The sequence below is a fragment of the Lontra canadensis genome, unplaced genomic scaffold (genome assembly GCF_010015895.1).
Source record: "Lontra canadensis isolate GAN:19392208 unplaced genomic scaffold, GSC_riverotter_1.0 scaffold40, whole genome shotgun sequence".
Lineage (NCBI taxonomy): Eukaryota > Metazoa > Chordata > Mammalia > Carnivora > Mustelidae > Lontra > Lontra canadensis.
The window spans coordinates 10538530-10563033 of record NW_022631034.1 but is presented as its reverse complement, the minus strand read 5'-3'; the positions used below and the strand labels follow the sequence as shown (position 1 = coordinate 10563033).

Here is a 24504-nt window from a genome sequence, read left to right as displayed (position 1 = left end):
TATCTCTTTACAGACCCTATTCTAACTCATATTCTGAGGTACTCTCTCAACATGATTTGTGGAGGGGACACAGTTCAACCCATAACGTATATGTAACATAAAATTTACCATTTTAACCATTTTTAATATCCAGTTCAATTATTATGAACCATCATCACTGTCTATTCCAGAGCTTTTTTCATCTTTTAATACTGAAACTACCCTTTAAACAGTAATCCTCTGTTCTCCCCACCTTTTCCTCTGGCAACCACCATTCTGCTTTCTGTCCCTATAAACCAATATTTTAAGACCATTTTTTTTTTCATCATGAGTGAGTCTTCAAAATTCCCCCAAATTAATTATTTTTATACTAACTCTGTAAGGCATACACAGGCTTTTGCCTAGTTAAGAGGTTCTTTAAGCTCTTAAATCATTGGCAAGATTTTGTCCTTTTTTAAAGATTTTATTTATTTATTTGACAGAGATCAAAGTAGGCACAGAGGCAGGCAGAGAGAGAGGGGGAAGCAGACTCCCTGTTTGAGCAGAGAGCCCGATGTGGGGCTTGATCCCAGGACCCTGGGATCATGACCTTAGCTGAAGGCAGAGGCTTTAACCCACTGAGCCACCCAGGTGCCCCCATCCTTGTTTATCTGCCTTTTTTCTGGAGAGTTTCCACATTTCTCATCATCCCATTCCTTAACTGCAGCCCTAGAGACTTAGGCCAGTCTTGTTTGGTTAGTTTTCAAGACAAATTTAGGCTTCTATTTTTAAAATTTGACTTTTAAATCAATAAGTTCCTGTGTAATTTACAGAAAAAGATGGGAAAAAGAGGCTTAAATATGTTTAGGTGTATTGTTTTAAAATCTAATGGTTATTTCCTATTTCAAAAAAGGGTCAATAATTTTTTAAAAACATTTTTTTCTAATTCTCTTCATTTGGGGAGATTTTATTCTTACTGTGTACTGTGTACACTTACTGTGTACTGTGTACTCTGTGTACTTACTGTGTACTGTATTTTCTGTATTATGTCAATGCTGCATCTCATTGTAAATGTAGATATTAAAGAAAATATTTTTCATATAACATCTCTCAGATAGTTATTGTTGTCTTCATTTTCATATATTCATTCAGCAAACATTTATTGAGTATTATATAGTAAACATTGGTTATACAAGAAAGAATAAGACATGATTTCTGTCTTCAGGGAGGTGAAAAATTTATCTAGACAGGTTTAAATCATTATGTTTGAAAGAGGAGTAAATAAAGAAGGAATTGGTGGTTGGTCCCAACAGGAAACAGAATGGGGAGCATCAGAGAGACAAGGAGCTGCAAGGCCCACTGGCAGGCAGCTGGTGGTTGGATGTGGCTGAAACAATAGACTGGTACCTAGAGAAGGAGTTGCTAGAGATGGAGGTTGAATGTGGTTGGAGCCAGGTTTTGAAGACCTTTAAATACTGTATTAAAAAGTACACCCTATAAACAGGGAATTCTTAAATATTTTAAGGCCCAGAGTAAAAGACAGGATCTGAGAATATTAGATGATATTAGCTAATCTTACTCCATAGTTAATTAGAGGCATTCTGAATGTACTTAGAGATATGTCATTTAAAAATTATCAATAGGTGGTTTTTCATAGATTTTGATAAATACTGATTATTTCAGAAACATTAAATATAGAATTTTTAATAGTTTTCATATCTGTCATATTTAAATATTTGCCATATTTAAAAATACTATTTACCTGAGCCGCGTGTTTTTAAATTCTTTTTTTTTTCAGATATGAGAAGGACTGGATGAATGAGGAACTAATGGAACCACTGAAATATGCTGAACAACTTCCTGTAGCTCAGATAATACACCAGGTTTGCTTCCCCCATTTTATTCTTTTGAAAGAAACAAGAGTTTTGATCTTTGAAAAGTAATTGCCTTTGTTAGGTTTTTGAAAATCAATGTGGTATAGCTGAAAGGCATTCCAGGCCATCCATGCCTTTTTAGACTCCACCTATCACAGTTGGAAGTCTGAAAGCACAGTATTAAAAGGCTACTTGCTGTGCATCATGGAATTCTTACTTATATAAAATACAGGGTAAGATCAGAATTATCTTTTGTTCTTTACTTAACAACAAGACTTAATTTCAGAAAACTTTCATTTGAACCACTGTACCACTTGTTAGTGACAAGGAAAAAAAGCTGAAAAATTGTCAGTTCGTGTAATTTTTTTGAGTAGCTAAAATAAGAAAACAATCTTTCCTTACTTCCTTCACCCTACCCCATTATCAACTCTTGTAAAGTGTAATTCTAAATGTCATGTGGGCAGATTTTTTTTTTCATTTCCAGTTATAATGACTCTATCATCCGTTCTGCATAACTTTTAATTTTAGAGAAGGCAATGTGGTAGATATTTAAACTAAGTCTAAACTAAGATTTTTTATAAATTATATGTATATATAAGCATATAAAGTCTGGCTCTGCCCTGGCCAGAATCTGAGAATTTTAAATGCTCTATTGACAAGAGTCATGGCCTTTAGAACTATCAGATTTTTCCGAATCTATAGATTATAGAAAATATTAAAAGCCCTTAAATATCAGAATATGTCAGAATTTTAGGTGACTGTTAATTATTATCATGACTCTTTCCAATGTCTTTGTCAATGAAAAAGATTTTCATTTAGCGGATTTGGTTAGAAGAAGTTCTGGTTTGAGAAACAGGTTTTTACTTTAAAATGTTGGCTATATAGATCTTTTTATTGACATTGAAATTTAATATTAAATTCTATGAGAAATAACAAAAAAATATGACCAGAAATTTGCTGCTTTGGGAAGCCTATCTGTGTTTGATAATCAGGTCCAATTTATATGTCAGGAATTCCCTAGTGTTGTCAGAGCTTAAATGACCTAACAGCCTGCAAATGTCACATTTAAAATTCTGTCTTCATGCCTGACTCTCAGCATAAATGAATTAAACAGCAGAGCAGGCAGCAAGTCAATATGTTCTTAACAGTAAGAGTGAGCAATGAAACAGTTTGTGGTTTGTTCGGAATAGGTAAATAGAATCTGCCCAGAGCAGTTCACCTGGAATAAAATCTGCAACAGGAAACAAGAATTAACCTTTAGGATGGTTGACCAGATGAAATGTCAGTCATATTTTTATAGCATGAATGAACCAGTAAACTATACTTTATTTAACTGCTGCATTTTGCTATTATACACTGTGTGAATTCAAAGATGAAAATTTTTGAACCTGGTAAAAATTTATAGTATGATATTTTTGGCAATATAAGAAGTCACATTAACTTTAACAGTGAATTATAACATTATAATGAAAATTATATATTATGTGAAATTATAAAATTTTTATTTTTAAGAAATTTTCAGAATAAGGATTTATTTCCTTTTATTTTTATTGAATAAAATTAATTCTCTTTTCGAGGGGTAATCAGGAAAGGGAATTGTAAACCAGGCTCTTATTTATTCTTCTTGTTATTTCTTTTTACTGACAGTACTACAACTTGGGGAATGTTATTATCATCTGTCCAAGTGGTCTCTAAGAAATACAGGAGTTATGTTGTTAGAAGTTCACTTTTAAGTGAATCATTTGAAAGCAGTCTTTTCCTCTAAGAAAATAGTAGTACATGTGCTAATTAAGTTCAGCCAATCCCTCAAAAACTTTTTAATCTATACTATATCCAAATTATAGCGTAATTGTCATATATATGTAATTTCTACCTGTTGCCCTTTCTATACTGTAAGTAACTATTTTCCTCTACTTTTGATTCATGCTGACTTTGGAGCATGTATCATTTCTCTTTGAAATAACATTATTTATTCATATGTCTTTCATCTCTTGTTTGATTGTCTTTCTGGACATTCTTGATTTCTTGCTATTCCTTTCAGCATCTTACCTTGGGCCACATATGCATATACCTGAATGTATGGATATGTATTTTTAGTGGTACACTGAGAGTCAGCAGCAACTCTTTTCCCTACTACCCAGACATCAGAAACCAGACCCTCTCACTAGTAGCACAGTTGAGAAGCTACAGGAGAGGAGAAGCAGGGACTGTAACATGAGGAATAACTTGAGAAATGGAAGAAAGAAGAATGGGTCTCAGTAATTTCTTGTATATGTTACTTAAATAGCATTTTACAGTCAGGAGCTAAGCAAGATTCTCATGTTGCCATTTCATACTGCCAAACTATTTGCCATTTTTAGGGGTCCCCGCAATACGATTAGGTAACAGGAGAGACTCAAGTTATAAACAATAGAATTAATAGAAGAATCTGGTAAGATAGCTAGATATAAGATAAATAAAACTGAAAGCTTCTCTGTATTTGCAATAAGCACACAGATGGAAATGGGAAATTTTTTCTTTCACAACAATGACAAGAACTATGAAATACTTAGGAGTAAATTTAACAAGTAAACCATAGGACCTATGTAACAAGAATTACAGAAATATACCATGTCTCATAAATAGACATACCAAATACTTGATGGGCTGCAGGGAACTTACTATCATAAAAGTATGATTTCTTCCAAATCAGGAATTCTAATTAGAGTAGAAGCAAAAAAATCTTGTTAATGGTAGGAAAAATTGACCACGTAGTTCACATGGAAGAAGAAATATCCAGTAGTAGCTAAAAAGGGAGATGCACCTGCTTTACCATGCATCAGAACACAGCCACTAGAATTAGATACATAGGAGCAAAGGAACAGACATATTTGTCTATTGGCACAAAAGAATGGACAAATGGATTAATGGAATATAATGGAAGAGTGGATTTCAGATTTTATTTCTTATAATTCACAATAAGAAATACATTTTACATGCATTATGACCCTTGATCTATGTGTTTATATGTTTGTGTTAAAAAACAGAAATCAAGGGGTGCCTGGGTGGCTCAGTCAGTTGAGCGTCCAACTTTTGGTTTGGCTCAGGTCATGATCTCAAGGTCAAGAGATCACCCCGTGTTGGGTTCTGTACTCTGCTTGGAGTCTACTTGAAATTCTTTCCCTCACTCCCTCCCTCAGGCCGTCTCACCACATGTGAGAATAATAAATAAATAAATAAATAAATAAATGAAATCTTAAAAAAATTTTTTCATGAAACACTTACCCTTGTTATATATGATATGTACTGTTTTTTCCTTTATTTTATATTTTTTAAAATGCCAAATAAAGCCTACTAAATTGATTTTAAAAGCAACAAGTAGTACTGACCTAGGCTTGAAAAACACAAGAATAGAGAATCCAGAGAAAAAATTCATTATATTTGATCACTTAATATATGAATAAGGTGATACATCATTTCAGTAGAAAAATGGTTAAGTTTCTATTTCATTCTGTGTATGATACAGATTTTCTGTAAAGACAAAGTAAAATAAATAAAAATTTTAGGAGAAAATTTCGGTAGCTGCATTTATAATCTGGAAGTAAGATAGAACTTTTTTTTTTTTTTAAAGATTTTATTTATTTATTTGACAGACAGAGATCACAAGCAGGCAGAGAGGCAGGCAGAGAGAGAGAGGAGGAAGCAGGCTCCCTGCTGAGCAGAAAGCCCGATGTGGGACTCGATCCCAGGACCCTGGGATCATGACCTGAGCCGAAAGCAGAGGATTTAACCCACTGAGCCACCCAGGCGCCCCAAGATAGAACTTTTTAATAAACACAAAAACCCAGAAGATATGTTCACTTCCAAAAATTAGAATATTTTATACAAAAGATACCACAACATTAAAACACTAATGTTTAATTTAAATCAAGACAAAATATTTACAAAGAAGACAATAGCTAATTAGTTAATATCTAAAATATACACAGATCTCTTGGAAATTTATAAGGAGCAAAAAAAGTAACTCAGAAAAAAAAAAAGACCAAAGAAATGAAAAGCAGCTAAAGAAAAACAAACTTAAATTACCAATGAATGAAAGAAAAGAGTCTCAAACTCAGTAAGGGAGTGCACATTATAAGGAAGTGCACATTATAATGGTGAAACTATTTTATGCCCTTCAAACTGGCAAAAATTAAAATTACACTTTGGAAGACAGTTTGGCAGTTCCTTAAAGGGTTTAAACATAGAGTTACCATATGACCTACTGATTCCACGTAGGTATATAAAAACACACGTCCACTTAAGAACTTGTACATGAATGATCATAGCAACATTATTCATAATGGCCAATAATTGGAAACAACCCAAATGTTCAACTGATAAATGGATAAATAAAACACAGTGTACCCATACAGAGGAATATTATTCAATGATAAAAGGAAATGAAGTACTGATACGTGCTACAATGTGGATGAACCTTGAAAATGGTATGTAAAGTAAATGAAGCCAGTCCCAGAAGACCACACATATTGTATGGTTCCATTTATACAAAATATCAAGAATAGGCAAACTATTCAAAGAGAAAGTAGATTAGTGGTTGCCTTGCGCTGGAAGAAGGTGGAGAAATGGGGATTGACTTCTGAATGAGTACGGGGTTTCTTTTCATGAAGTTATAAAGATGTACTAAACTTACTGGTGATCATTGCATAGCTCTGTGAATATACTAACACTATTGAATTGTACACTTTAAAGGGATGAATTTTATAGTATCTGAATTGTATCTCAAAGATATTTTAAAAATTAAAATCATCCATTTCTGGCAGAGATGCTAGGAAAAAGGTACATGTATGTCTTGTTGCTAGGTATCTGAATAATTTCTTTCTTTTTAGAAAGTCATCTCGTAACATTGCTTCACATTTAATATATTCAGTACACCCTTCAACCTAATGGTTCCACTCATGAGAATCTAGCCTGTACTGCTAGTATATGAATTAAAGTACAAATATACAAGAATCTCAGTACAGTAATATTTATAGCAGCCTTACTTGTGGCCACAGCATATTGGAAACAATGTGAATGTTCCTTAGCATAGTTGATACAGCCGTACAGCCACAATTTGGTAGAGCAAATATATATATTTTCATATTTTCTTATAAATGGGGATGACTTTCTTATCAACTAGACTTTCTTATCAACTAACCTTTTTCCTTTCTTTCCTCTTGACGAATGATAGAAAGTTTAATCTAGGCACTCAACACCCTTGATTTTCTCCCTCTTCCAATCCTTCCTGCGATGATGGAATCACAGTTTAGGTAATAAGGGGGTAGTTGATACGGCTTCACAACATTGGGAGATTCAGAGTGTACCAACTGTTACATAATGTTGTTTGGGATTGGCGTCAGTCTCTTCTGGAACTCACAGAGATGGCTGGTGTGCACAGTACATCTGTTAATACTGAATATACCACCTCTGCACATGGTTGCAGGGCTCTAGCAACGTTACAGGACGAAATCAAGATTGACAATGGCAAAGACCAGCTCCTTATTTGGTGTCATTCCAACTCTTTTTTATCCTTCTTGCTGACTTTCTCACTTTTCTTTCTTGCCCCTTTCCCCCATATTTCTTTCTCTTTGAGTCCTGTAAGCTAAAGTTATATAAATACTTCCCAAATGTTTGTGAATTTTTCTAGTATTTTCACTGGGAAGTGCATTTAAGTGCAGCGTCTGATACATAGTAGACACTGGACAAGTATGGTAACTATTGATTGTTGAACTTCAGGATCTTTGACAAGCTAAGAAGCTAAGAGAGTTAAGGGGTCTCCAAAGGTCACTAAGAGCTTGTTGACAAACCTATTTATGATTTTCAGGTTCCTTTCATAGCCAACAATGGTAGTATTACTTAAGCATTTTTGAGTACATATGCAAATTGTAGGATTTGTTATATTAACAATTTAGGCAATCTAGTGCCCTATTATGAAATTTAAAAAGTACAAATCTTAGAAAAGTATAACTTTCATTTACTGATATAAGGGACATTACTATATAGGAAATTACAGCTAATCTTTTTAAGGATTTATGAAGTTTGTTAGGACTTAAAATACTATGAAGAAATAGAAAAATCATACAAAGAAAGTAGTTTGGCTAACCTTGCATGCTTATATTGATAATTTCTCTTTAAAAAAGTGATTATTTGGGGCGCCTCGGTGGCTCAGTCGGTTAAGCATCTGTTTTTGGCTCAGGTCATGATCTCAGGGTCCTGGGACAGAGTCCTGAATTGGGCTGCCTGCTCCCTGTTTCTCCCTCTCCCTTTTCCTCTCCGCCCTGCTTCTCTCTCTCTCTCTCTCTTTTTTTTTACTCTGTTTTTCTCAGTCTCTTTCAAATAAATAAGTAAAATCTTAAAAGAAATAAAGGTGATTTTTTTTCTCTTAATCTGCTTACTAGGAAAGCTGGTATGGAACTATGTTCCTGAGACAAATACAGAAGGAAGTGGATTATTTTTCCATATAAATGATTTTATATTTATATCACAGATTTTAATTTTAAAATTAAGCCACTTTTAAACATGGCTTAAATTTAAGATTAAGGTTTGAAATATGTGACTCTACTATGGTACTTTTATGGAAAGTTGGTATTTTTTCTTTGTAAAAAGAGTTGCATCCAGAGATGTCAGAACATTTTCTTTTTTTTTAAGATTTTATTTATTTATTTCACAGACAGAGATCACAAGTAGGCAGAGAGAGAGGGGGAAGCAGGCTCCCCACTGAGCAGAGGGCCCAATGCAGGGCTCCATCCCAGGACCCTGAGATCATGACCTGAGCCAAAGGCAGATGCCTTAACCCACTGAGCCACCCAGGTGCCCCAGAACATTTTCTTTAAGAATTAAAAGTAGGTTCGTTTCATTTCACTTTAATTTGTAAACATAAGTTGATTAGCATCATGTGGAGTTTATTGAATGATAAAATAATGACAAGTAGAGATTTAAAAAACAGACACAAATCTTTTTCATAGGAGAAATTTGTTTATAGTTAGGAATGTATATTAGAATAGTCTCAAATACAGATGTTACTTAAGCTTTCTTTGACGTGAAATTTTTTAGAAATGTACTGAAAAATGAAAAGGTCAGTAATGAATGAATATGTGTATTTATAACACTTTTTTAAAATGTCTCATCTAGTTAGGCATGTATTTTATTTTTTAAAGCTTTGTCTAAAGAATCAATTTTAATTAGCCCTGGCAGATATTAAAATATCTAGGCCTGGAGGTGCCTGGGTGGCTCTGTTGGTTAAGCGTCCGACTCTTGATTTCAGCTCAGGTCGTAAGCTCAGGGTCATGAGATCGAGCCCTGTGTTGTGCTCCATGCTGGGTCTGGAGCCTCTTGATGTTCTCTCTTTCCCTCTGACCTGTCCCTTGCACTAAATGAATGAATGAATGAATGAATGAATGAATGAATGAATAAAATATCTAGGTCTGTGCTGTTTAGGTATACAAAATGACACTAATACAAAAATGTAAGTAAGTCTTATGTGCAGAATTCATAGATCATCTTGCTATCCTAGAAACCTCAGTATGTGTGTGGGTTGTACAAATGATGAAAGTCATATCACAGATCAATGGGAAATTGAAGAACTATTTAATAAATAATGCTAGGACAATTGATTAAGCATTTTGGGGGGAGGACTAGATTCTTTATAACACATGGAAAAAGTAAATTCTAATTGGATTATAAATCAAAAATGGAAAATATCAAATTAATGAGAAAGCATATTGGTAAATATTTGTAGATAAGGACTTTCTAGGCATGGAAAAACTATGAAGGAAAATTGACGTATTTGACTTTCTAAACTGTAAAAGTAATGTACATTAAAATGAAAAGGCAGATATCAAGGTGGAAAAATACTTTCCTCAGAGAATTAACATCTTTAAATATCACTTTTACAAAATGATAATGAAAAAAACCTAACACTCCAATAGGAAAGGAGCAAAGAACTTATACAGATATACCTCGAAGTTGAAATAAAAATGGCTAGTAAACTGATGAAAACATGTTAATATTCATTAATAATCTAAGAATTGTTCATTTCAACCATAAGTACTACTTTAAAAAATCTCTTAGGTTAGCAAAGACGTGTATAGTAGTAATACTCAGTAATGACAAAGCAATCACACTACTGTAGAGGAGTGTACATTGGCACAAATCAAGGACAACATAGTAATTTGTACGAACATTTGTAAATATGTTTATGAGCTATGTTTATATAACATGGCCAGTTGAATATACATGTTTATTCTCCTTCCTGAAAAACTCTACGAAAGTGACAGTAAAGTCATAAAAAATATATAAACTCCAAAAGACAAAATGTTAAAGGAGAGAAGAGCAGATGAGAGGCAGTAAAAATTGTAAGAAGAAATGTAGTTGAATAAATGATAACCAACTTAGCAGAGTGAAAAAGCTGAGCCCTAACTTCCATCATGGGGGAGATCTATAAAAGCAAGCCAGTTTGTACTGTAGAACCCTGGAAAGGCAGGCACCAGATTGGGTGCAAAAAGGAACTCCCAATGACCTCTTCCTATTTAGTTCTCAGAACACTAACATCTAGGCTTATATGCTATCAGGTAGAAGGTTGGAGAATTCCTTCCTGAATATATTAGTCTAGTAGAAAAATAATTTACATTTGAACATTTGTAGGACCCCAGTTTAATACCCAAGTCCCACTGGTTTATCTCACTGGTAGGCCCAGTGGTTGATAAGTGCTGCTAATGCAAGACTGATGTTTTATCTTTTCATTCTAACTTTGAATATACAACTAAGAATCAGCACATTGTTGAAGAATGTCCTTATTTTGAAAGGCAAAGATCAAAATAAGCAAATGGGACAGAAGAAAATTTAATAACACTATCACCACCTTAGAAGGAAATGAAAAGCTGTTTTATTTATAAAACAGGATGCTTACTCAGAAAATGAGGAAGAGCTCTTGGAAGTTAAAACTATGAGAGTAAAAATAATTTCACTAGAAAGTTTTGAGGGCAAAATTGAGGAAACCTCTCAAAAGGTAAGAAAAAGGCAAAAGGGAAATTGGAGAAAAAGTGTAAGAAAATTGGAGGAATAGCTCTTGGTAGATAGTTCTATATGAGTCTCACATTTCTTTTCATCTTGTGAGCAGAGACACTGATAGGCTTTTGTTCCGTATTCTCTTGTCAAAGGTGTTTGTATAGTGAACATACTTGGGAAAAGAGTTAGTGACTCTCAGGAGCAAAGGTCAGATTTGTTTGCTCTGCAGTATGATAAAGATAGTATTTCCCTCTAGGGTAAAAATTATAGATTTGTTGCATCATCTTATAAAAAAGCTTAGGATTTTTTGATCTGGGGATTTCCTATTCTGTTACATAAATTTATTACGTGCACAGATAGCATCTGCCTAGGCCTGCCCCTGCGTTGTCCCCATGGGACTTGGGAAGCAAAGAGAACTGGCACAAACATGAAGAAGCTCATGCTGCCTTGACTAATAAAGTCCCTTGTCTCTGACCCAGGAGTCTCATGTCTTCTGCCTGTATCCATAAAACATTCCAGGCTAACCTCTTACCCTAGAGCAAGGTAAAATTTTACACCTTTTACAGTTCGAGGCAATAACTAGTGAAGTCCAACATCTGACTAATACAAGTACTAGAAAAAGGGGACAGAAAAAATGGAGGGGAGGATATATTTAAGAAATAATCAATAATCCAGAACTCAGTGGCTTACTGAGTACTATGAAACAAATAGACCTCATACCAAGGAACATCATTTTGAAATTTTAAAACAATAAAAAGTAAGAAGGATACTCTGAAAACTTCCAGAAAGGGAGAGACAAAAGAAAAAAATGGCCACAATTTAAAAAACAAAAACAAAACAAAAAAACAACAAGAATCAGTGTCATAACACTTAAAACGAGAAAGCAGAATAATGTCTTCAAATAATGTGAGAAAATATTTCCAATTTAAGATTCTATTCATTGCTCAATTATACTTCAAATATGGTATAGAAAGGTATTCAAAGTTTCTAAACAGTTTTTTCCTCCTTTCTTAAGAAGTTACTGGGTGATTTATTCAATGAACAAATAAACCAAAGAACCTGAAAACATAGATACAGGACACAAGAGATTGATCCATCACCATGAGATGCCAGTGAGACTCCCAGATTGATGGTGAAGGAGGTTTCAGGTGACAGCCATATAGAATAGAAGCTGTATTCTTTAAATACAGACTATTCAATTATATGTCAGTAAAACTTTGGTGGAGGGTGGGGAGAGTATGAACTGGAGCAGGATCATGGAGTTCTCCAAGATGATTGTCCCTGGGACCAGTGGAGTGATGACATTATCTGATGTGTTTAACCACACTAAGAGAAGGTTTAGTAATATCTTAAGAGTAGATTTAGTAATAGCTACATAGAAAAGCCAACAAGGAGTTGAGTAACTATTAATTTCAGGGGAAAAAAGTTGTGTAAGAAAAGATGTAAAGTCAGAGTGTATTTTGTGGCTCAACTCAAACAATAGTTATATGGTTACAATAATGAAACAATTGATTGTTTTACCAAAAATTTTAACATAAATAAATAGAGAAGATAGGGAAAGGAGAACTGGTTGGGGGAAGGAAGGAATAGGGAGCATGATCATGGAACAAATTTATCGTGCATCAGAAATCAGTAGATAGTGTCTTAAGATCACAAAATAAGTCAAATAATGGTATAAGCCTATAATCTAGAAATATCGGAGTTAAATACTGGAAGAAACAGATAACTGAGATGGTTAACTCAGACAGGAGAATTGGAAATGAAGTAGTAATGGAACTATTATTTTTTATTATGAAGTTCATGTTACTAGTTAGCTTCTAAAACAATGTTCAAGCAATACTTTACTAAATATAAAAATTTGCTTAAAATAAAAATTAAATGAAAAACAATAACGAAAAACCCTTTGTTGTTTCTTTGAAAAGATAAAATTGATAACACACTTAGCCAGCCTGAAAATAGAAAAAACTACCAAAATCAAGAATTAAGAGGGAGCATCACTACAACCCTTTTAGAAGCCAAAAGGATTTTAAGCAAATTTTATGAAGATCTATATCCCAACAAATTAGATGACTTAGGTAAAGTGGACAAACTCCTAGAAAAATACAAATATTAAAAGTAACTAAAAAAGAAACAGAAAAGCTAAATAGACCTTTATCAAGTCAAGCAATGAGTTTGTAAATTAAAATCGTAGCACAGAGAAAAGTCTAGACAGCGATGGCATCAGTGGTGAATTCGATCAAATATTTAAGTAAAAAATAATACACAATCTCAGGAAGTTGAGGAGGAGGGAATGCTTCCCAACTTATTTTATGAGGTCACAATACCCTGATATTAAAGACATCAGAAGAGAAGAAAACCACAGATCAATATCCCTTATGAACACAGACACAAAAATATTAGCATAGGAACAAGAGACAACTTGTGTAAGATCACACAGCTAATCTATGGTAAAGCCAAGAGTTAAACATGGACATTCTAGCACCAGAGTTTGTATTCTTATACATTTGACTACATTGTGCTATGAAGGCAACAAAGATATGCTGTGAATTCAGTAAATACTGACTGAATTTAAACCTCCGATGAGTCTGTCTATTCTTGGTCCTGACGATTATTGTCCCCATTTGTGAAATTAAATTTATCTTACTATCTCAGCCTGTTTCTTTCTATTAGACAAGCATATTTAAACATTTTGATTAGAGACCTTTCATTAGATGCTTTCCTGGGATTTAAGATATGGGGGAAGTTCAATTCTGGGACTCAATAGCATGAAACAATTTTATCTTCATTAATTCCAGACCCTCCACTAAGGCAAAGGCTCTGTGTAAACAAAGGCACAAACCCATGTATGCTTTAAAAAAACTTCAGCTTACTCAAATGTTATACATGATATAACAGAAATATTTGACTTAACAGAGATATTATCCACTTTTCCCCCACCATGTTCTTACCCATATTCCAAGCTTTCTCTGAATCCCCCTATTTCAATTATAAAGCTCCTTACAGTCCTTTAATATTTGTTAAGATTAGTGGATGACAAGATCTCTATTTTTTAATGCATCTCTGCACAGAGTACATGATGATGATGCAGTTTAACCTTCCTGTTCTCTTCATTCAGACAAGCTGCTCAAAAAAATTACTGTAGAGCCCTTTATCCATTAAAGATGTATGCTTACGAGAGAGAGGTACTGGAGAGTGGCCTGTCAGGCCCTGTTTTAAAACCAGGTTATCTTGCAAATGTTGTTTCATCTGTGCTTTCTTAATTCCTTTTTAATCCTAGATAAGTTTTTTCCAGTATAACCAGTCTGTATAGTGCCCTGGTATATCCATTGTTTTTCTTTGGGGGTACTCTTGGCATCTGAGTGAACAGTTCTTTCACAGTGCAGGACTCATCCGGGCATTACAGAGTATTTGGCATTCCTGGTGCCATTAGCACTTCTCAGTCAATTATGATACCAAACAACACTCTCACCTTTTCTGAACTCCTTCCCTCCAGAAGGGCAAGACCTTAGCTTGAGGACCACTCCAGGTAGTGATTTGCAATATATGTCCATAGATCATTTTATTTGTCTAATCCAGTCTCTTAACCTTATAATTATGATATTTAAATATATGTATAATTAGAATCTCTGCTCACGTATCTAAATTCTGAGATGTTGTCTTAGACTCTGATATTCTAACTACTATCACTATAAGAAATGGATTTGGATCGTTTTTCTGTTCTGTCCTTGTTTATGATAACTCTTCATCTTGTTTTACTGTAGCTATTTCCTATTCCAGTAATACCTACCTCATTATAGCTAAACTTTACCAGAGGTTGACTGAAATGTCTATCAAGTAGAAAATCTGACACCTTCTTAGAAATGTGCCTATTGAATTATCGATATCTGGAAACTCATCAAAAGGTTGCTGAATCCATATCACTCTCCCTGCCTAGGGACTGACTAAGATTGCTTTCATAGAGCCTTCCCTAATGATTGCAAATTTAAAACGGAAGTCTAATGGAAAATAATATACTGTTCATTTATTTTCATTCAAATTATAAGGCAAGTAATAAAAATTAAACTACTTGAAGGTCATGTGCTGTTCTTTTAATATCAACTGGGATATGATTTTAAATTTATATAAATTAATCTCTGCTTTCATATTATAACTTATGAGAGTCACTACCAAAATGTCACTTTTCAAGGGAGAAATGAAATGGTAAAGCTGTTTGAAAATAGTGATCAATATTTCAGTACTGATATTTCATCAACTTTATGTAAGTTCGAAAAATTTGGTTTGTCTATAAATTTGTCACCATAGTTTCTGATATATTAAATTTCTGTATTAGAAATGAAAAATGTGACAGGTGCCTGGTTGGCTCAGTTGGAGGAGCATTCAACTCTTGATCTCAGGGTCATGAGTTCAAGCCCTACACTGGGTATAGTGATTACTTAAATAAATTTCTTTTTGAAAAGATTTTATTTATTTTTTGACAGACAGAGATCACAAGTAGACAGAGAGGCAGGCAGAGAGAGAGGAGGAAGCAGGCTCCCAGCTGAGCAGAGAGCCCGATGTGGGGCTCGATCCCAGGATGCTGGCATCACTACCTGAGCTGAAGGCAGAGGCTTTAACCCGCTGAGCCACCCAGGCGCCCTCTAATAAAAATTTTAAAGAAAAAGTCTTTCCTACAACTTCCTGTTTTCACCTCACTGCTAGAAGACCTTGGGAGACAACTTGGATCTTGTCTTCCTAAGCCAGATGCAGCACCGTTGTTAAGCAGGGCTTGGTCGGGCTGCTGGTGTAAAGGAGGGAGCCAAGCTCCCATTCTGATTTCCTCTCATTTAAAGTTAATGTTGGCCATAAGTCACATCTGACTAGAGTCTTACCGAGGAGACTGATTTGGCCTTTATCTCTTTGTTTTCTGATTCCTTATAAAATGGAGATAAAAAGGCAAAGCGTAGCTTCGACCATTGGGAACTACAGAGCGCACTGGCTTGTCTCCAACACTCTGTTAGGTGCTATGAGAATATTCTCTTCTTATGAGTTACTCTCAGCAAAAAGGGAAATCAGGTTAATTATTAGAATAACACATACTATATGTGTGTTCCTGTGTTTTCCAGGGAGAAAAACATTGACCAGGGGAGTCATCCTTTGTCCCTCCCTCCCGCCATCTTTCTTGAAAAAGGACGTATGCTCATAAATTGCTGATGGGACTAAGTTAAAACAGCCTTTCTGAAAACTAGTTTGTTAGTGAGTGTGTATTTGTAAATAATAATTTTTACGATTTTATTCCAGAAGAAGGAATTAGACTAGGACAGGAAGATTTAAGTTTAAAACTGTTAACAGTTTGTTATAGCATTTCTTAGGAAACAGTGTAATGTAATAAAGTTAACTGGAACTGAATCCAAGTTTCACCATTTAATAACTGTCCCATCTTGGGCAAGTCTCTTTCTCAGTGTGTGTGAGCACATGGAAGTGGGAGAGAGCGGTAAGAGGACCGGAGAGAAGCTTAAGCAGGCTCCATACTCAGCATGAAGCCTGACAAAAGGGCTGGATCTCATGACTCTGAGATCATGACCTGAGTTGAAATCAAGAGTCAGACACTTAAACAGCTGAGCCACCGAGATACCCCTTGTGCAAGTCTTTTAATCATTTTCTCTCTCTCTTTTCTTTTCTTTTTTTTTTTAATGCAGATAGTTTTTTTTAATTAATTTTTAAATTTTTTAATAAACATACAATGTATTTTTATCCCCAGGGGTACAGGTCTGTGAATTGCCAGGTTTACACATTTCACAGCACTACACTCCCCAGTGTCCATATCCCACCACCCTCTCCCGACCCCCCTCCCCCCAGCAACCCTCAGTCTGTTTTTCGAGATTGGGTCTTTTATGGTTTGTCTCCCTCTGATCCCATCTTCTTTCATTTTTTTCTTTTCCTACCCCCCAAACCCCCCATGTTGCATCTCCACTTCCGCATATCAGGGAGATCATATGATAGTTGTCTTTCTCCAATTGACTTATTTCACTAAGCATGATACCCTCTAGTTCCATCCACGTCGCGCAAATGACAAGATTTCATTTCTTTTGATGGCTACATAGTATTCCGTTGTATATATATACCACCTATTCTTTATCCATTCATCTGTTGATGGACATCTAGGTTCTTTATAGTTTGGCTACTGTGGACATTGTTGCTATAAATATTCGGGTGCATGTGCCCCTTTGGAGCACCATGTTTGTATCTTTAGGGTATATACCCAGTAGTGCAATTGCTGGGTCATAGGGTAGCACTATTTTCAGTTTTTTGAGGAACCTCCACACTGTTTTCCAGAGTGGCTGCACCAGCTTGCATTCCCACCAACAGTGTAGGAGGGTTCCCCTCTCTCCGCATCCTCACCAGCATCTGTCATTTCTTGACTTGTTAATTTTAGCCATTCTGACTGGTGTGAGGTGGTATCTCATTGTGGTTTTGATTTGTATTTCCCTGATACTGAGTGATGTGGAGCAATTTTTCATGTGTCTCTTGCCCTTCTGGATGTCTTCTTTGCAGAAATGTCTGTTCATGTCTTCTGCCCACTTCTTGATTGGATTATTTGTTCTTTGGGTGTTGAGTTTGCTAAGTTCTTTATAGATTTTGGACACTAGCCCTTTATCTGGTATGTCGTTTGCAAATATCTCCTCCCATTCTGTCAGTTGTCTTTTGGTTTTGTTAACTGTTTCCTTTGCTGTGCAAAAGCTTTTGATCTTGATGAAATCCCAATAGTTCATTTTTGCCCTTGCTTCTGTTGCCTTTGGCGATGTTCCTAGGAAGAAGTTGCTGCGGCTGAGGTCAAAGAGGTTGCTGCCTGTGTTCTCCTCAAGGATTTTGATGGATTCCTTTCTCACATTAAGGTCCTTCATCCATTTTGAGTCTATTTTCATGTGTGGTGTAAGGAAATGGTCCGATTTCATTTTTCTGCATGTGGCTGTCCAATTTTCCCAGCACCGTTTGTTGAAGAGGCTGTCTTTTTTCCATTGGACATTCCTTCCTGCTTTGTCAAAGATTAGTTGACCATAGAGTTTAAGGTCTATTTCTAGGCTCTCTATTCTGTTCCATTGATCTATGTGTCTATTTTTGTGCCAGTACCATACTGTCTTGATGATGACAGCTTTGTAATAGAGCTTGAAGTCTGGAATTGTGATGCCACCAACTTTGGCTTTCTTTTTCAATATTCCTTTGGCTATGCGAGGTCTTTTCTGATTCCATATAAATTTTAGGGTTATTTGTTCTATTTCCTTGAAAAAACTGGATGGGATTTTAATAGGGATTGCATTAAATGTGTAGATTGCTTTAGGCAGTATAGACACTTTCACAATATTTGTTCTTCCAATCCATGAGCATGGAACATTTTTCCATTTCTTTGTGTCTTCCTCAATTTCTTTCATGAGTACTTTATAGTTTTCTGAGTATAGATTCTTTGTCTCTTTGGTTGGGTTTATTCCTAGGTATCTTACGGTTTTGGGTGCAATTGTAAATGGGATTGACTCCTTAATTTCTCTTTCTTCTGTCTTGTTGTTAGTGTAAAGAAAATGCAACTGATTTCTGTGCATTGACTTTATATCCTGACACTTTACTGAATTCCTGTACAAGTTCTAGCAGTTTTGGAGTGGAGTCTTTTAGGTTTTCCACATATAGTATCATATCATCTGCGAAGAGTTTTAGTTTGACTTCTTCTTTGCCGATTTGGATGCCTTTAATTTCTTTTTGTTGTGTGATTGCCGAGGCTAGGACTTCTAGTACTATGTTGAATAGCAGTGGTGATAATGGACATCCCTGCCATGTTCCTGACCTTAGCGGAAAAGCTTTCACTTTTTCTCCATTGAGAATGATATTTGCGGTGGGTTTTTCATAGATGGCTTTGATAATATTGAGGTATGTGCCCTCTATCCCTACACTTTGAAGAGTTTTGATCAGGAAGGGATGCTGCACTTTGTTAAATGCTTTTTCAGCATCTATTGAGAGTATCATATGGTTCTTGTTCTTTCTTTTATTAATGTGTTGTATCACATTGATTGATTTGCGGATGTTGAACCAACCTTGCAGCCCTGGAATAAATCCCACTTGGTCGTGGTGAATAATCCTTATAATGTACTGTTGGATCCTATTGGCTAGTATTTTGGTGAGAATTTTTGCATCTGTGTTCATCAAGGATATTGGTCTGTAGTTCTCTTTTTTGATGGGATCCTTGTCTGGTTTTGGGATCAAGGTGATGCTGGCCTCATAAAATGAGTTTGGAAGTTTTCCTTCCATTTCTATTTTTTGGAACAGTTTCAGGAGAATAGGAATTAATTGTTCTTTAAATGTTTGGTAGACTTGCCCTGGGAAGCCGTCTGGCCCTGGGCTTTTGTTTGTTTGGAGGTTTTTGATGACTGTTTCAATCTCTTTACTGGTTATGGGTCTGTTCAGGTTTTCTGTTTCTTCCTGGTTCAGTTGTGGTAGTTTATATGTTTCTAGAAATGCATCCATTTCTTCCAGATTGTCGAATTTGTTGGCGTCGAATTGCTCATAGTATGTTCTTATAATTGTTTGTATTTCTTTGGTGTTGGTTGTGATCTCTTCTCTTTCATTCATGATTTTATTTATTTGGGTCCTTTCTCTTTTCTTTTTGATAAGTCTGGCCAGGGGTTTATCAATCTTATTAATTCTTTCAAAGAACCAGCTCCTAGTTTCGTTGATTTGTTCTATTGTTTTTTTGGTTTCTATTTCATTGATTTCTGCTCTGATCTTTATGATTTCTCTTCTTCTGCTGGGTTTAGGCTTTCTTTGTTGTTCTTTCTCCAGCTCCTTTAGGTGTAGGGTTAGGTTGTGTACTTGAGACCTTTCTTATTTCTTGAGAAAGGCTTGTACCGCTATATATTTTCCTCTCAGGACTGCCTTTGTTGTGTCCTACAGATTTCGAACCATTGTGTTTTCATTATCATTTGTTTCCATGAATTTTTTCAGTTCTTCTTTAATTTTCTGGTTGACCCACTTATTTTTTAGAAGGATGCTGTTTAGTCTCCATGTATTTGGGTTCTTTCCAAATTTCCTCTTGTGATTGAGTTCTAGCTTCAGAGCGTTGTGATCTGAAAATATGGAGGGAATGATCCCAGTCTTTTGATACCGGTTGAGACCTGATTTATGACCCAGGACGTGGTCTATTCTGGAGAATGTTCCATGTGCACTAGAGAAGAATGTGTATTCTGTTATTTTGGGGTGGAATGTTCTGAATATATCTGTGATGTCCATTTGGTCCACTGTGTCATTTAAGGCCTTCAGTTCCTTGTTGATCTTTTGCTTGGATGATCTGTCCATTTCAGTGAGGGGAGTGTTAAAGTCCCCTACTATTATTGTATGATTGTCAATGTGTTTCTTTGATTTTGTTATTAATTGGTTTATATATTTATATAGTTGGCTGCTCCCATGTTAGGGGCATAGATATTTAAAATTGTTAGTTCTTCTTGTTGGACAAACCCTTTGAGTATGATATTGTGTCCTTCCTCATCTCTTATTATAGTCTTTGGCTTAAAATCTAATTGATATGATATAAGCATTGCCACCCCAGCTTTATTCTGATGTCCATTAGCATGGTAAATTGTTTTCCACCTCCTCACTTTAAATCTGGTGGTGTCTTCGGTCTAAAATGAGTTTCTTGTAGGCAGCATATTGATGGGTTTTGTTTTTTTATCCATTCTGATACCCTGTGTCTTTTGATTGGGGCATTTAGCCCATTTACATTCAGGGTAACTATTGAGAGATATGAATTTAGTGCCATTGTATTGCCTGTATGGTGACTGTTACTGTATATTGTCTCTGTTCCTTTCTGATCTGCTACTTTTGGGTCTCTCTTTGTTTAGAGGACCCCTTTCAATATTTCCTGTAGAGCTGGTTTGGTGTTTGCAAATTCTTTCAGTTTTTGTTTGTCCTGGAAGCTTTTTATCTCTCCTTCTATTTTCAATGAAAGCCTAGCTAGATATAGTATTCTTGGCTGCGCTCTCTCTCTCTTTTTGCTAAAGATTTTATTTATTTATTTATTTATTTATTTGACAGAGACATAGAGCCACAGAGCACAAGCAGGGAGAATGGCAGAGGGAGAGAGAGAAGCAGGCTCCCCACTGCGCAGGGAGCCCTAGGTGGGATTCGATCCCAGGACCCTGGGATGATGGCCTGAGCCAAAGGCAGACAATCTATTGAGCCACCCAGGCACCCTCTTTAATTTTTTGCTTGCAGATCATCCTTTGAAAATATGATAATGATGATAACAGTGAGAACTATAATGTCTTGACAATGTCTTGATGAGGACAAGACAGCAGACCGCTTCATCTGGATAAAATGCTGCTGAATATATCTGGTTAGGTCCCTGTCCAATTTTCCATAGCATGTGTTACAAATATTTGCTGCAGTCTGTATGCCTCGACTTCACTTTAATGCTCAGCTTATGACTTAGTCTCCTAATTCTGAAGAAAAATGAGGTCATTAGGCAAAAACACTGTCAGTATACCTTTCCTGTATCTTCAGACTCTCTTTAAGAGTCTTACCTTTTCTGTCCATCTCAAAGGAAGAAGTGTGTAAATTGTATCAGGGATACCTTGCATACACAATCAGGGACCTTGTTCCATCAGTTAATGCCTCTTCCTCTTGTCTTTATACTCTCCACTGTTGACTTATGTATCTTTAGTCTTTAAAACAGTCTTCCTCAGTTCTGCTTTCCATTAAGGCTTGACTTTTTTCTCTTTTCTCTCTTGTTGATGTTTTAAAAATAATCTAGCTCTTTAAACAGAAAAACAATTGATCTAGTTAAAGGATAAACAAAGGCCTTCAATAGGCATTCCTCCAAAGAAGATATACAGATGGCCAATATCCACATAAAAAGGTGCTCAGCAATACTAATCAGTGGGAAAATACAAATCAGAACCACACTGAGATACCTCTTCATACCCACTAGGATGGCTGTTATGAAGTAAAATAAAATAAATTACAGAAACTAACAAGCATTGGTGAGGGTGTGGAGAAATTGGAACGCTTGTGCACTGCTGGTGGAAAGGTAAAATAGTACAGCCACTGTGGAAAACAGTATGGTGGTTCCTCAAAAAATTTAAACAGAATTACCATATGAGCCAGCATTTCTACTTCTGAGTACATAACCAAAAGAATTAAAAACAGGAGGGGCACCTGGGTGGCTCAGTGGGTTAAGCCTCTGCCTTTGGCTCAGGTCATGATCTCAGGGTCCTGGGATCAAGCCCCACATGGGGCTCTCTGCTCTGCAGGGAGCCTGCTTCCCCTCTCTCTCTCTCTGCCAGCCTCTCTGCCTACTTGTGATCTCTCTGTCAAATAAATAAATAAAATTAAAAAGAAAAGAATTAAAAGCAGGAAATGAACAGATATTTGAATCCCAAGCTTTATAGCAGCATTACTCATAATAGCCAAAAGGTTGGAACACCCCCCAAATGTCCATCTGTGAATAACAGAGAAACAAAATGTGGCATATACATACACTGGAATACTATTTAACCTTAAAAAGAAAGTAAATTCTGACACATGCTTGAACTTTGAACATGTTATGCTAAGGAGAAAAAAACAGACACAAAAGTAGAAATGTTGTGTGATTCCATTTATGTGAAGTATCTAAAATAGTCAAATTCAGAAAAAGAAGATAGAATGCTGATTGCTAGGAGCTGAGGGAGGAGGGATGGGAGTTATTGTTTAACTGGTAGAGAGTTTCAGTTTGAGAAGATGAAAAGTTCTGGAGATGGATGATCATGATGGTTGTACAACAGTGTGAATGCACTTACTGCCACTGAACTATTCACCTAAAAATGGATAAATTGATAAATTTTATGTTATGTATAGTTTACCGCAATAAAAAAAAACTAGCTCTCTTCATTTCTTCATTCTTATTTCTTTTTCAATTTACTTTATTCAAGCTTGTACTTCAGCAGCTGCTCTGTAACTGTTCTTCCAAATTTACTACAATTCCTTAATTTTCACATCATCCTAATCTTTGACTTCTTTGTGGTATTTGCTACTGTTAATTAATCGTTCTGAAATCTTTTCTCTTTCCTCTTAAACCATCACTGTATACTGGTTTTCCTCCAATGTCTGATCACATCCTTCAAAAATCTTGTGCGGATCTCTTCCTAGACCTATCTCTAGGATTCTGTCCCTTTTTCTAATTCCTACTGGACATGTACTTCCTACTGTTTAACCTACCATAATGGTTTTCAAATATCATTTATATGCCAGTAATTCACCACACATCCTCACCTCCTTCTTGAGTTGCAGGACAGTATTTTATTTTCTGTATGATAGCTCCACCTAGATATCGAACACAGTGTCTACCAGAATTCACCCCTTTCCTGAAGGGTGGATGTTTGGTATGTCTGGCATCTCAATGCCACTGTATTCTCAGTAATGTTGCTTTAGAATCTTGGGCCTTTTTTTTTTGCTCTGTCTCTCCTCCCCTCCCTCACTTTCTTCCTCCCTCCATCCTCTCTCTCTGCTAATCTCTTCTCCCTCTCACAATATTCATATATATTGGTTTTTAACTCCTATTTAGTGTGTCCCTTAAATGTCTCTTAAATTCATCTGCTTCTTTTCATATTTGTTGTGCATCTGCAAGTAGGGGCAAAACACATTTTTTGGTTAATCATAATTATCAGAAAGTAATTAGTAACCATTAAAAAAGTTATCACTCTCATTTTGTGCATGGATGAACTGAGGTACACAATAGTTTAAGTAACTTGCCTAAGGTCTTCCATCTTGTAAGTGACAGAGCCAGAATTTGGATGTAGGTCTGTTTGACTTCAAATCCTTCCTCTTAACTACTATGCTATAGTACCGCCTGTGATCATTGCGAAGTTCTTACAAAGGAACATTGTCCCGGGAAATGTGATGAATGAGGTGTCAACAGATACAATGCATATTATGGTTCGTTGAAACCATATTTGGGAAGATGTAAATACCAACAGTTAGTTTTATATTCAGTACATGTATAGCCATTTTTTTAGGAAAAAAATGGATATTAAAAAAAAAAATGTTACCTTCTTTACAGTTCCGTTCCTGATTTCCTTCTCCACCCCAGTTGTTCTTGGCTCGCTGGTGAGGGCTTGATACGAAATGTGAAAGGATGTGGGTACAAGAAGTGATAGGAGAAGGTGCTAACAGTAGCTTAATTTAAAATTTACCTATGGTTGACTTGCTTGAATTGAGAAAAGTCTCCTATGTAGCCACCTGAGCTGAGGGTCCATGTTTAGTTCTGATAGATGAGCAACGTTAAGAGTTTGATAGCCTTCTGTGACCTGTCCTGATCATCTAACAACCATTTATAACAGGATTTTTAAAAACATCTTTTCTAGTTTCCATAAAACAGATGATAAGAAGGACATTTGGAATATAATTCATTTACTGTTAGCCTGTACTAATACTTTATTTGTTCCCCACCACTGAGAGAGGCCTAACAGATAGTGGTTTGTCCAAAGGTGTAAGAAAGATGAGTGTCACAGGGCCTTGATGATCTCTAACTTTTATGACTGGACCTTGAGTACTTGAGAATTTTCTATACACAACTAAGGTAAACAACCAGTGATTAAAAACAAATACACATTTCTTTCATAAATTGAAGTAATTTAGAGTTTGTCACATTTAG

The 24504-nt window shown here is 35.7% G+C and overlaps 1 protein-coding gene across 1 annotated transcript in view; it reads left to right on the top strand.

Moving 5' to 3' along the window:
* PIGK (phosphatidylinositol glycan anchor biosynthesis class K) overlaps positions 1 to 24504 on the top strand; it is a 128920-nt gene that overhangs the window by 80631 nt on the left and 23785 nt on the right. Inside the window, exon 10 of the mRNA XM_032870135.1 lies at positions 1757 to 1841. Coding sequence (XP_032726026.1) covers positions 1757 to 1841 — 85 coding nt within the window. The remainder of the gene's footprint in view (positions 1 to 1756; positions 1842 to 24504) is intronic.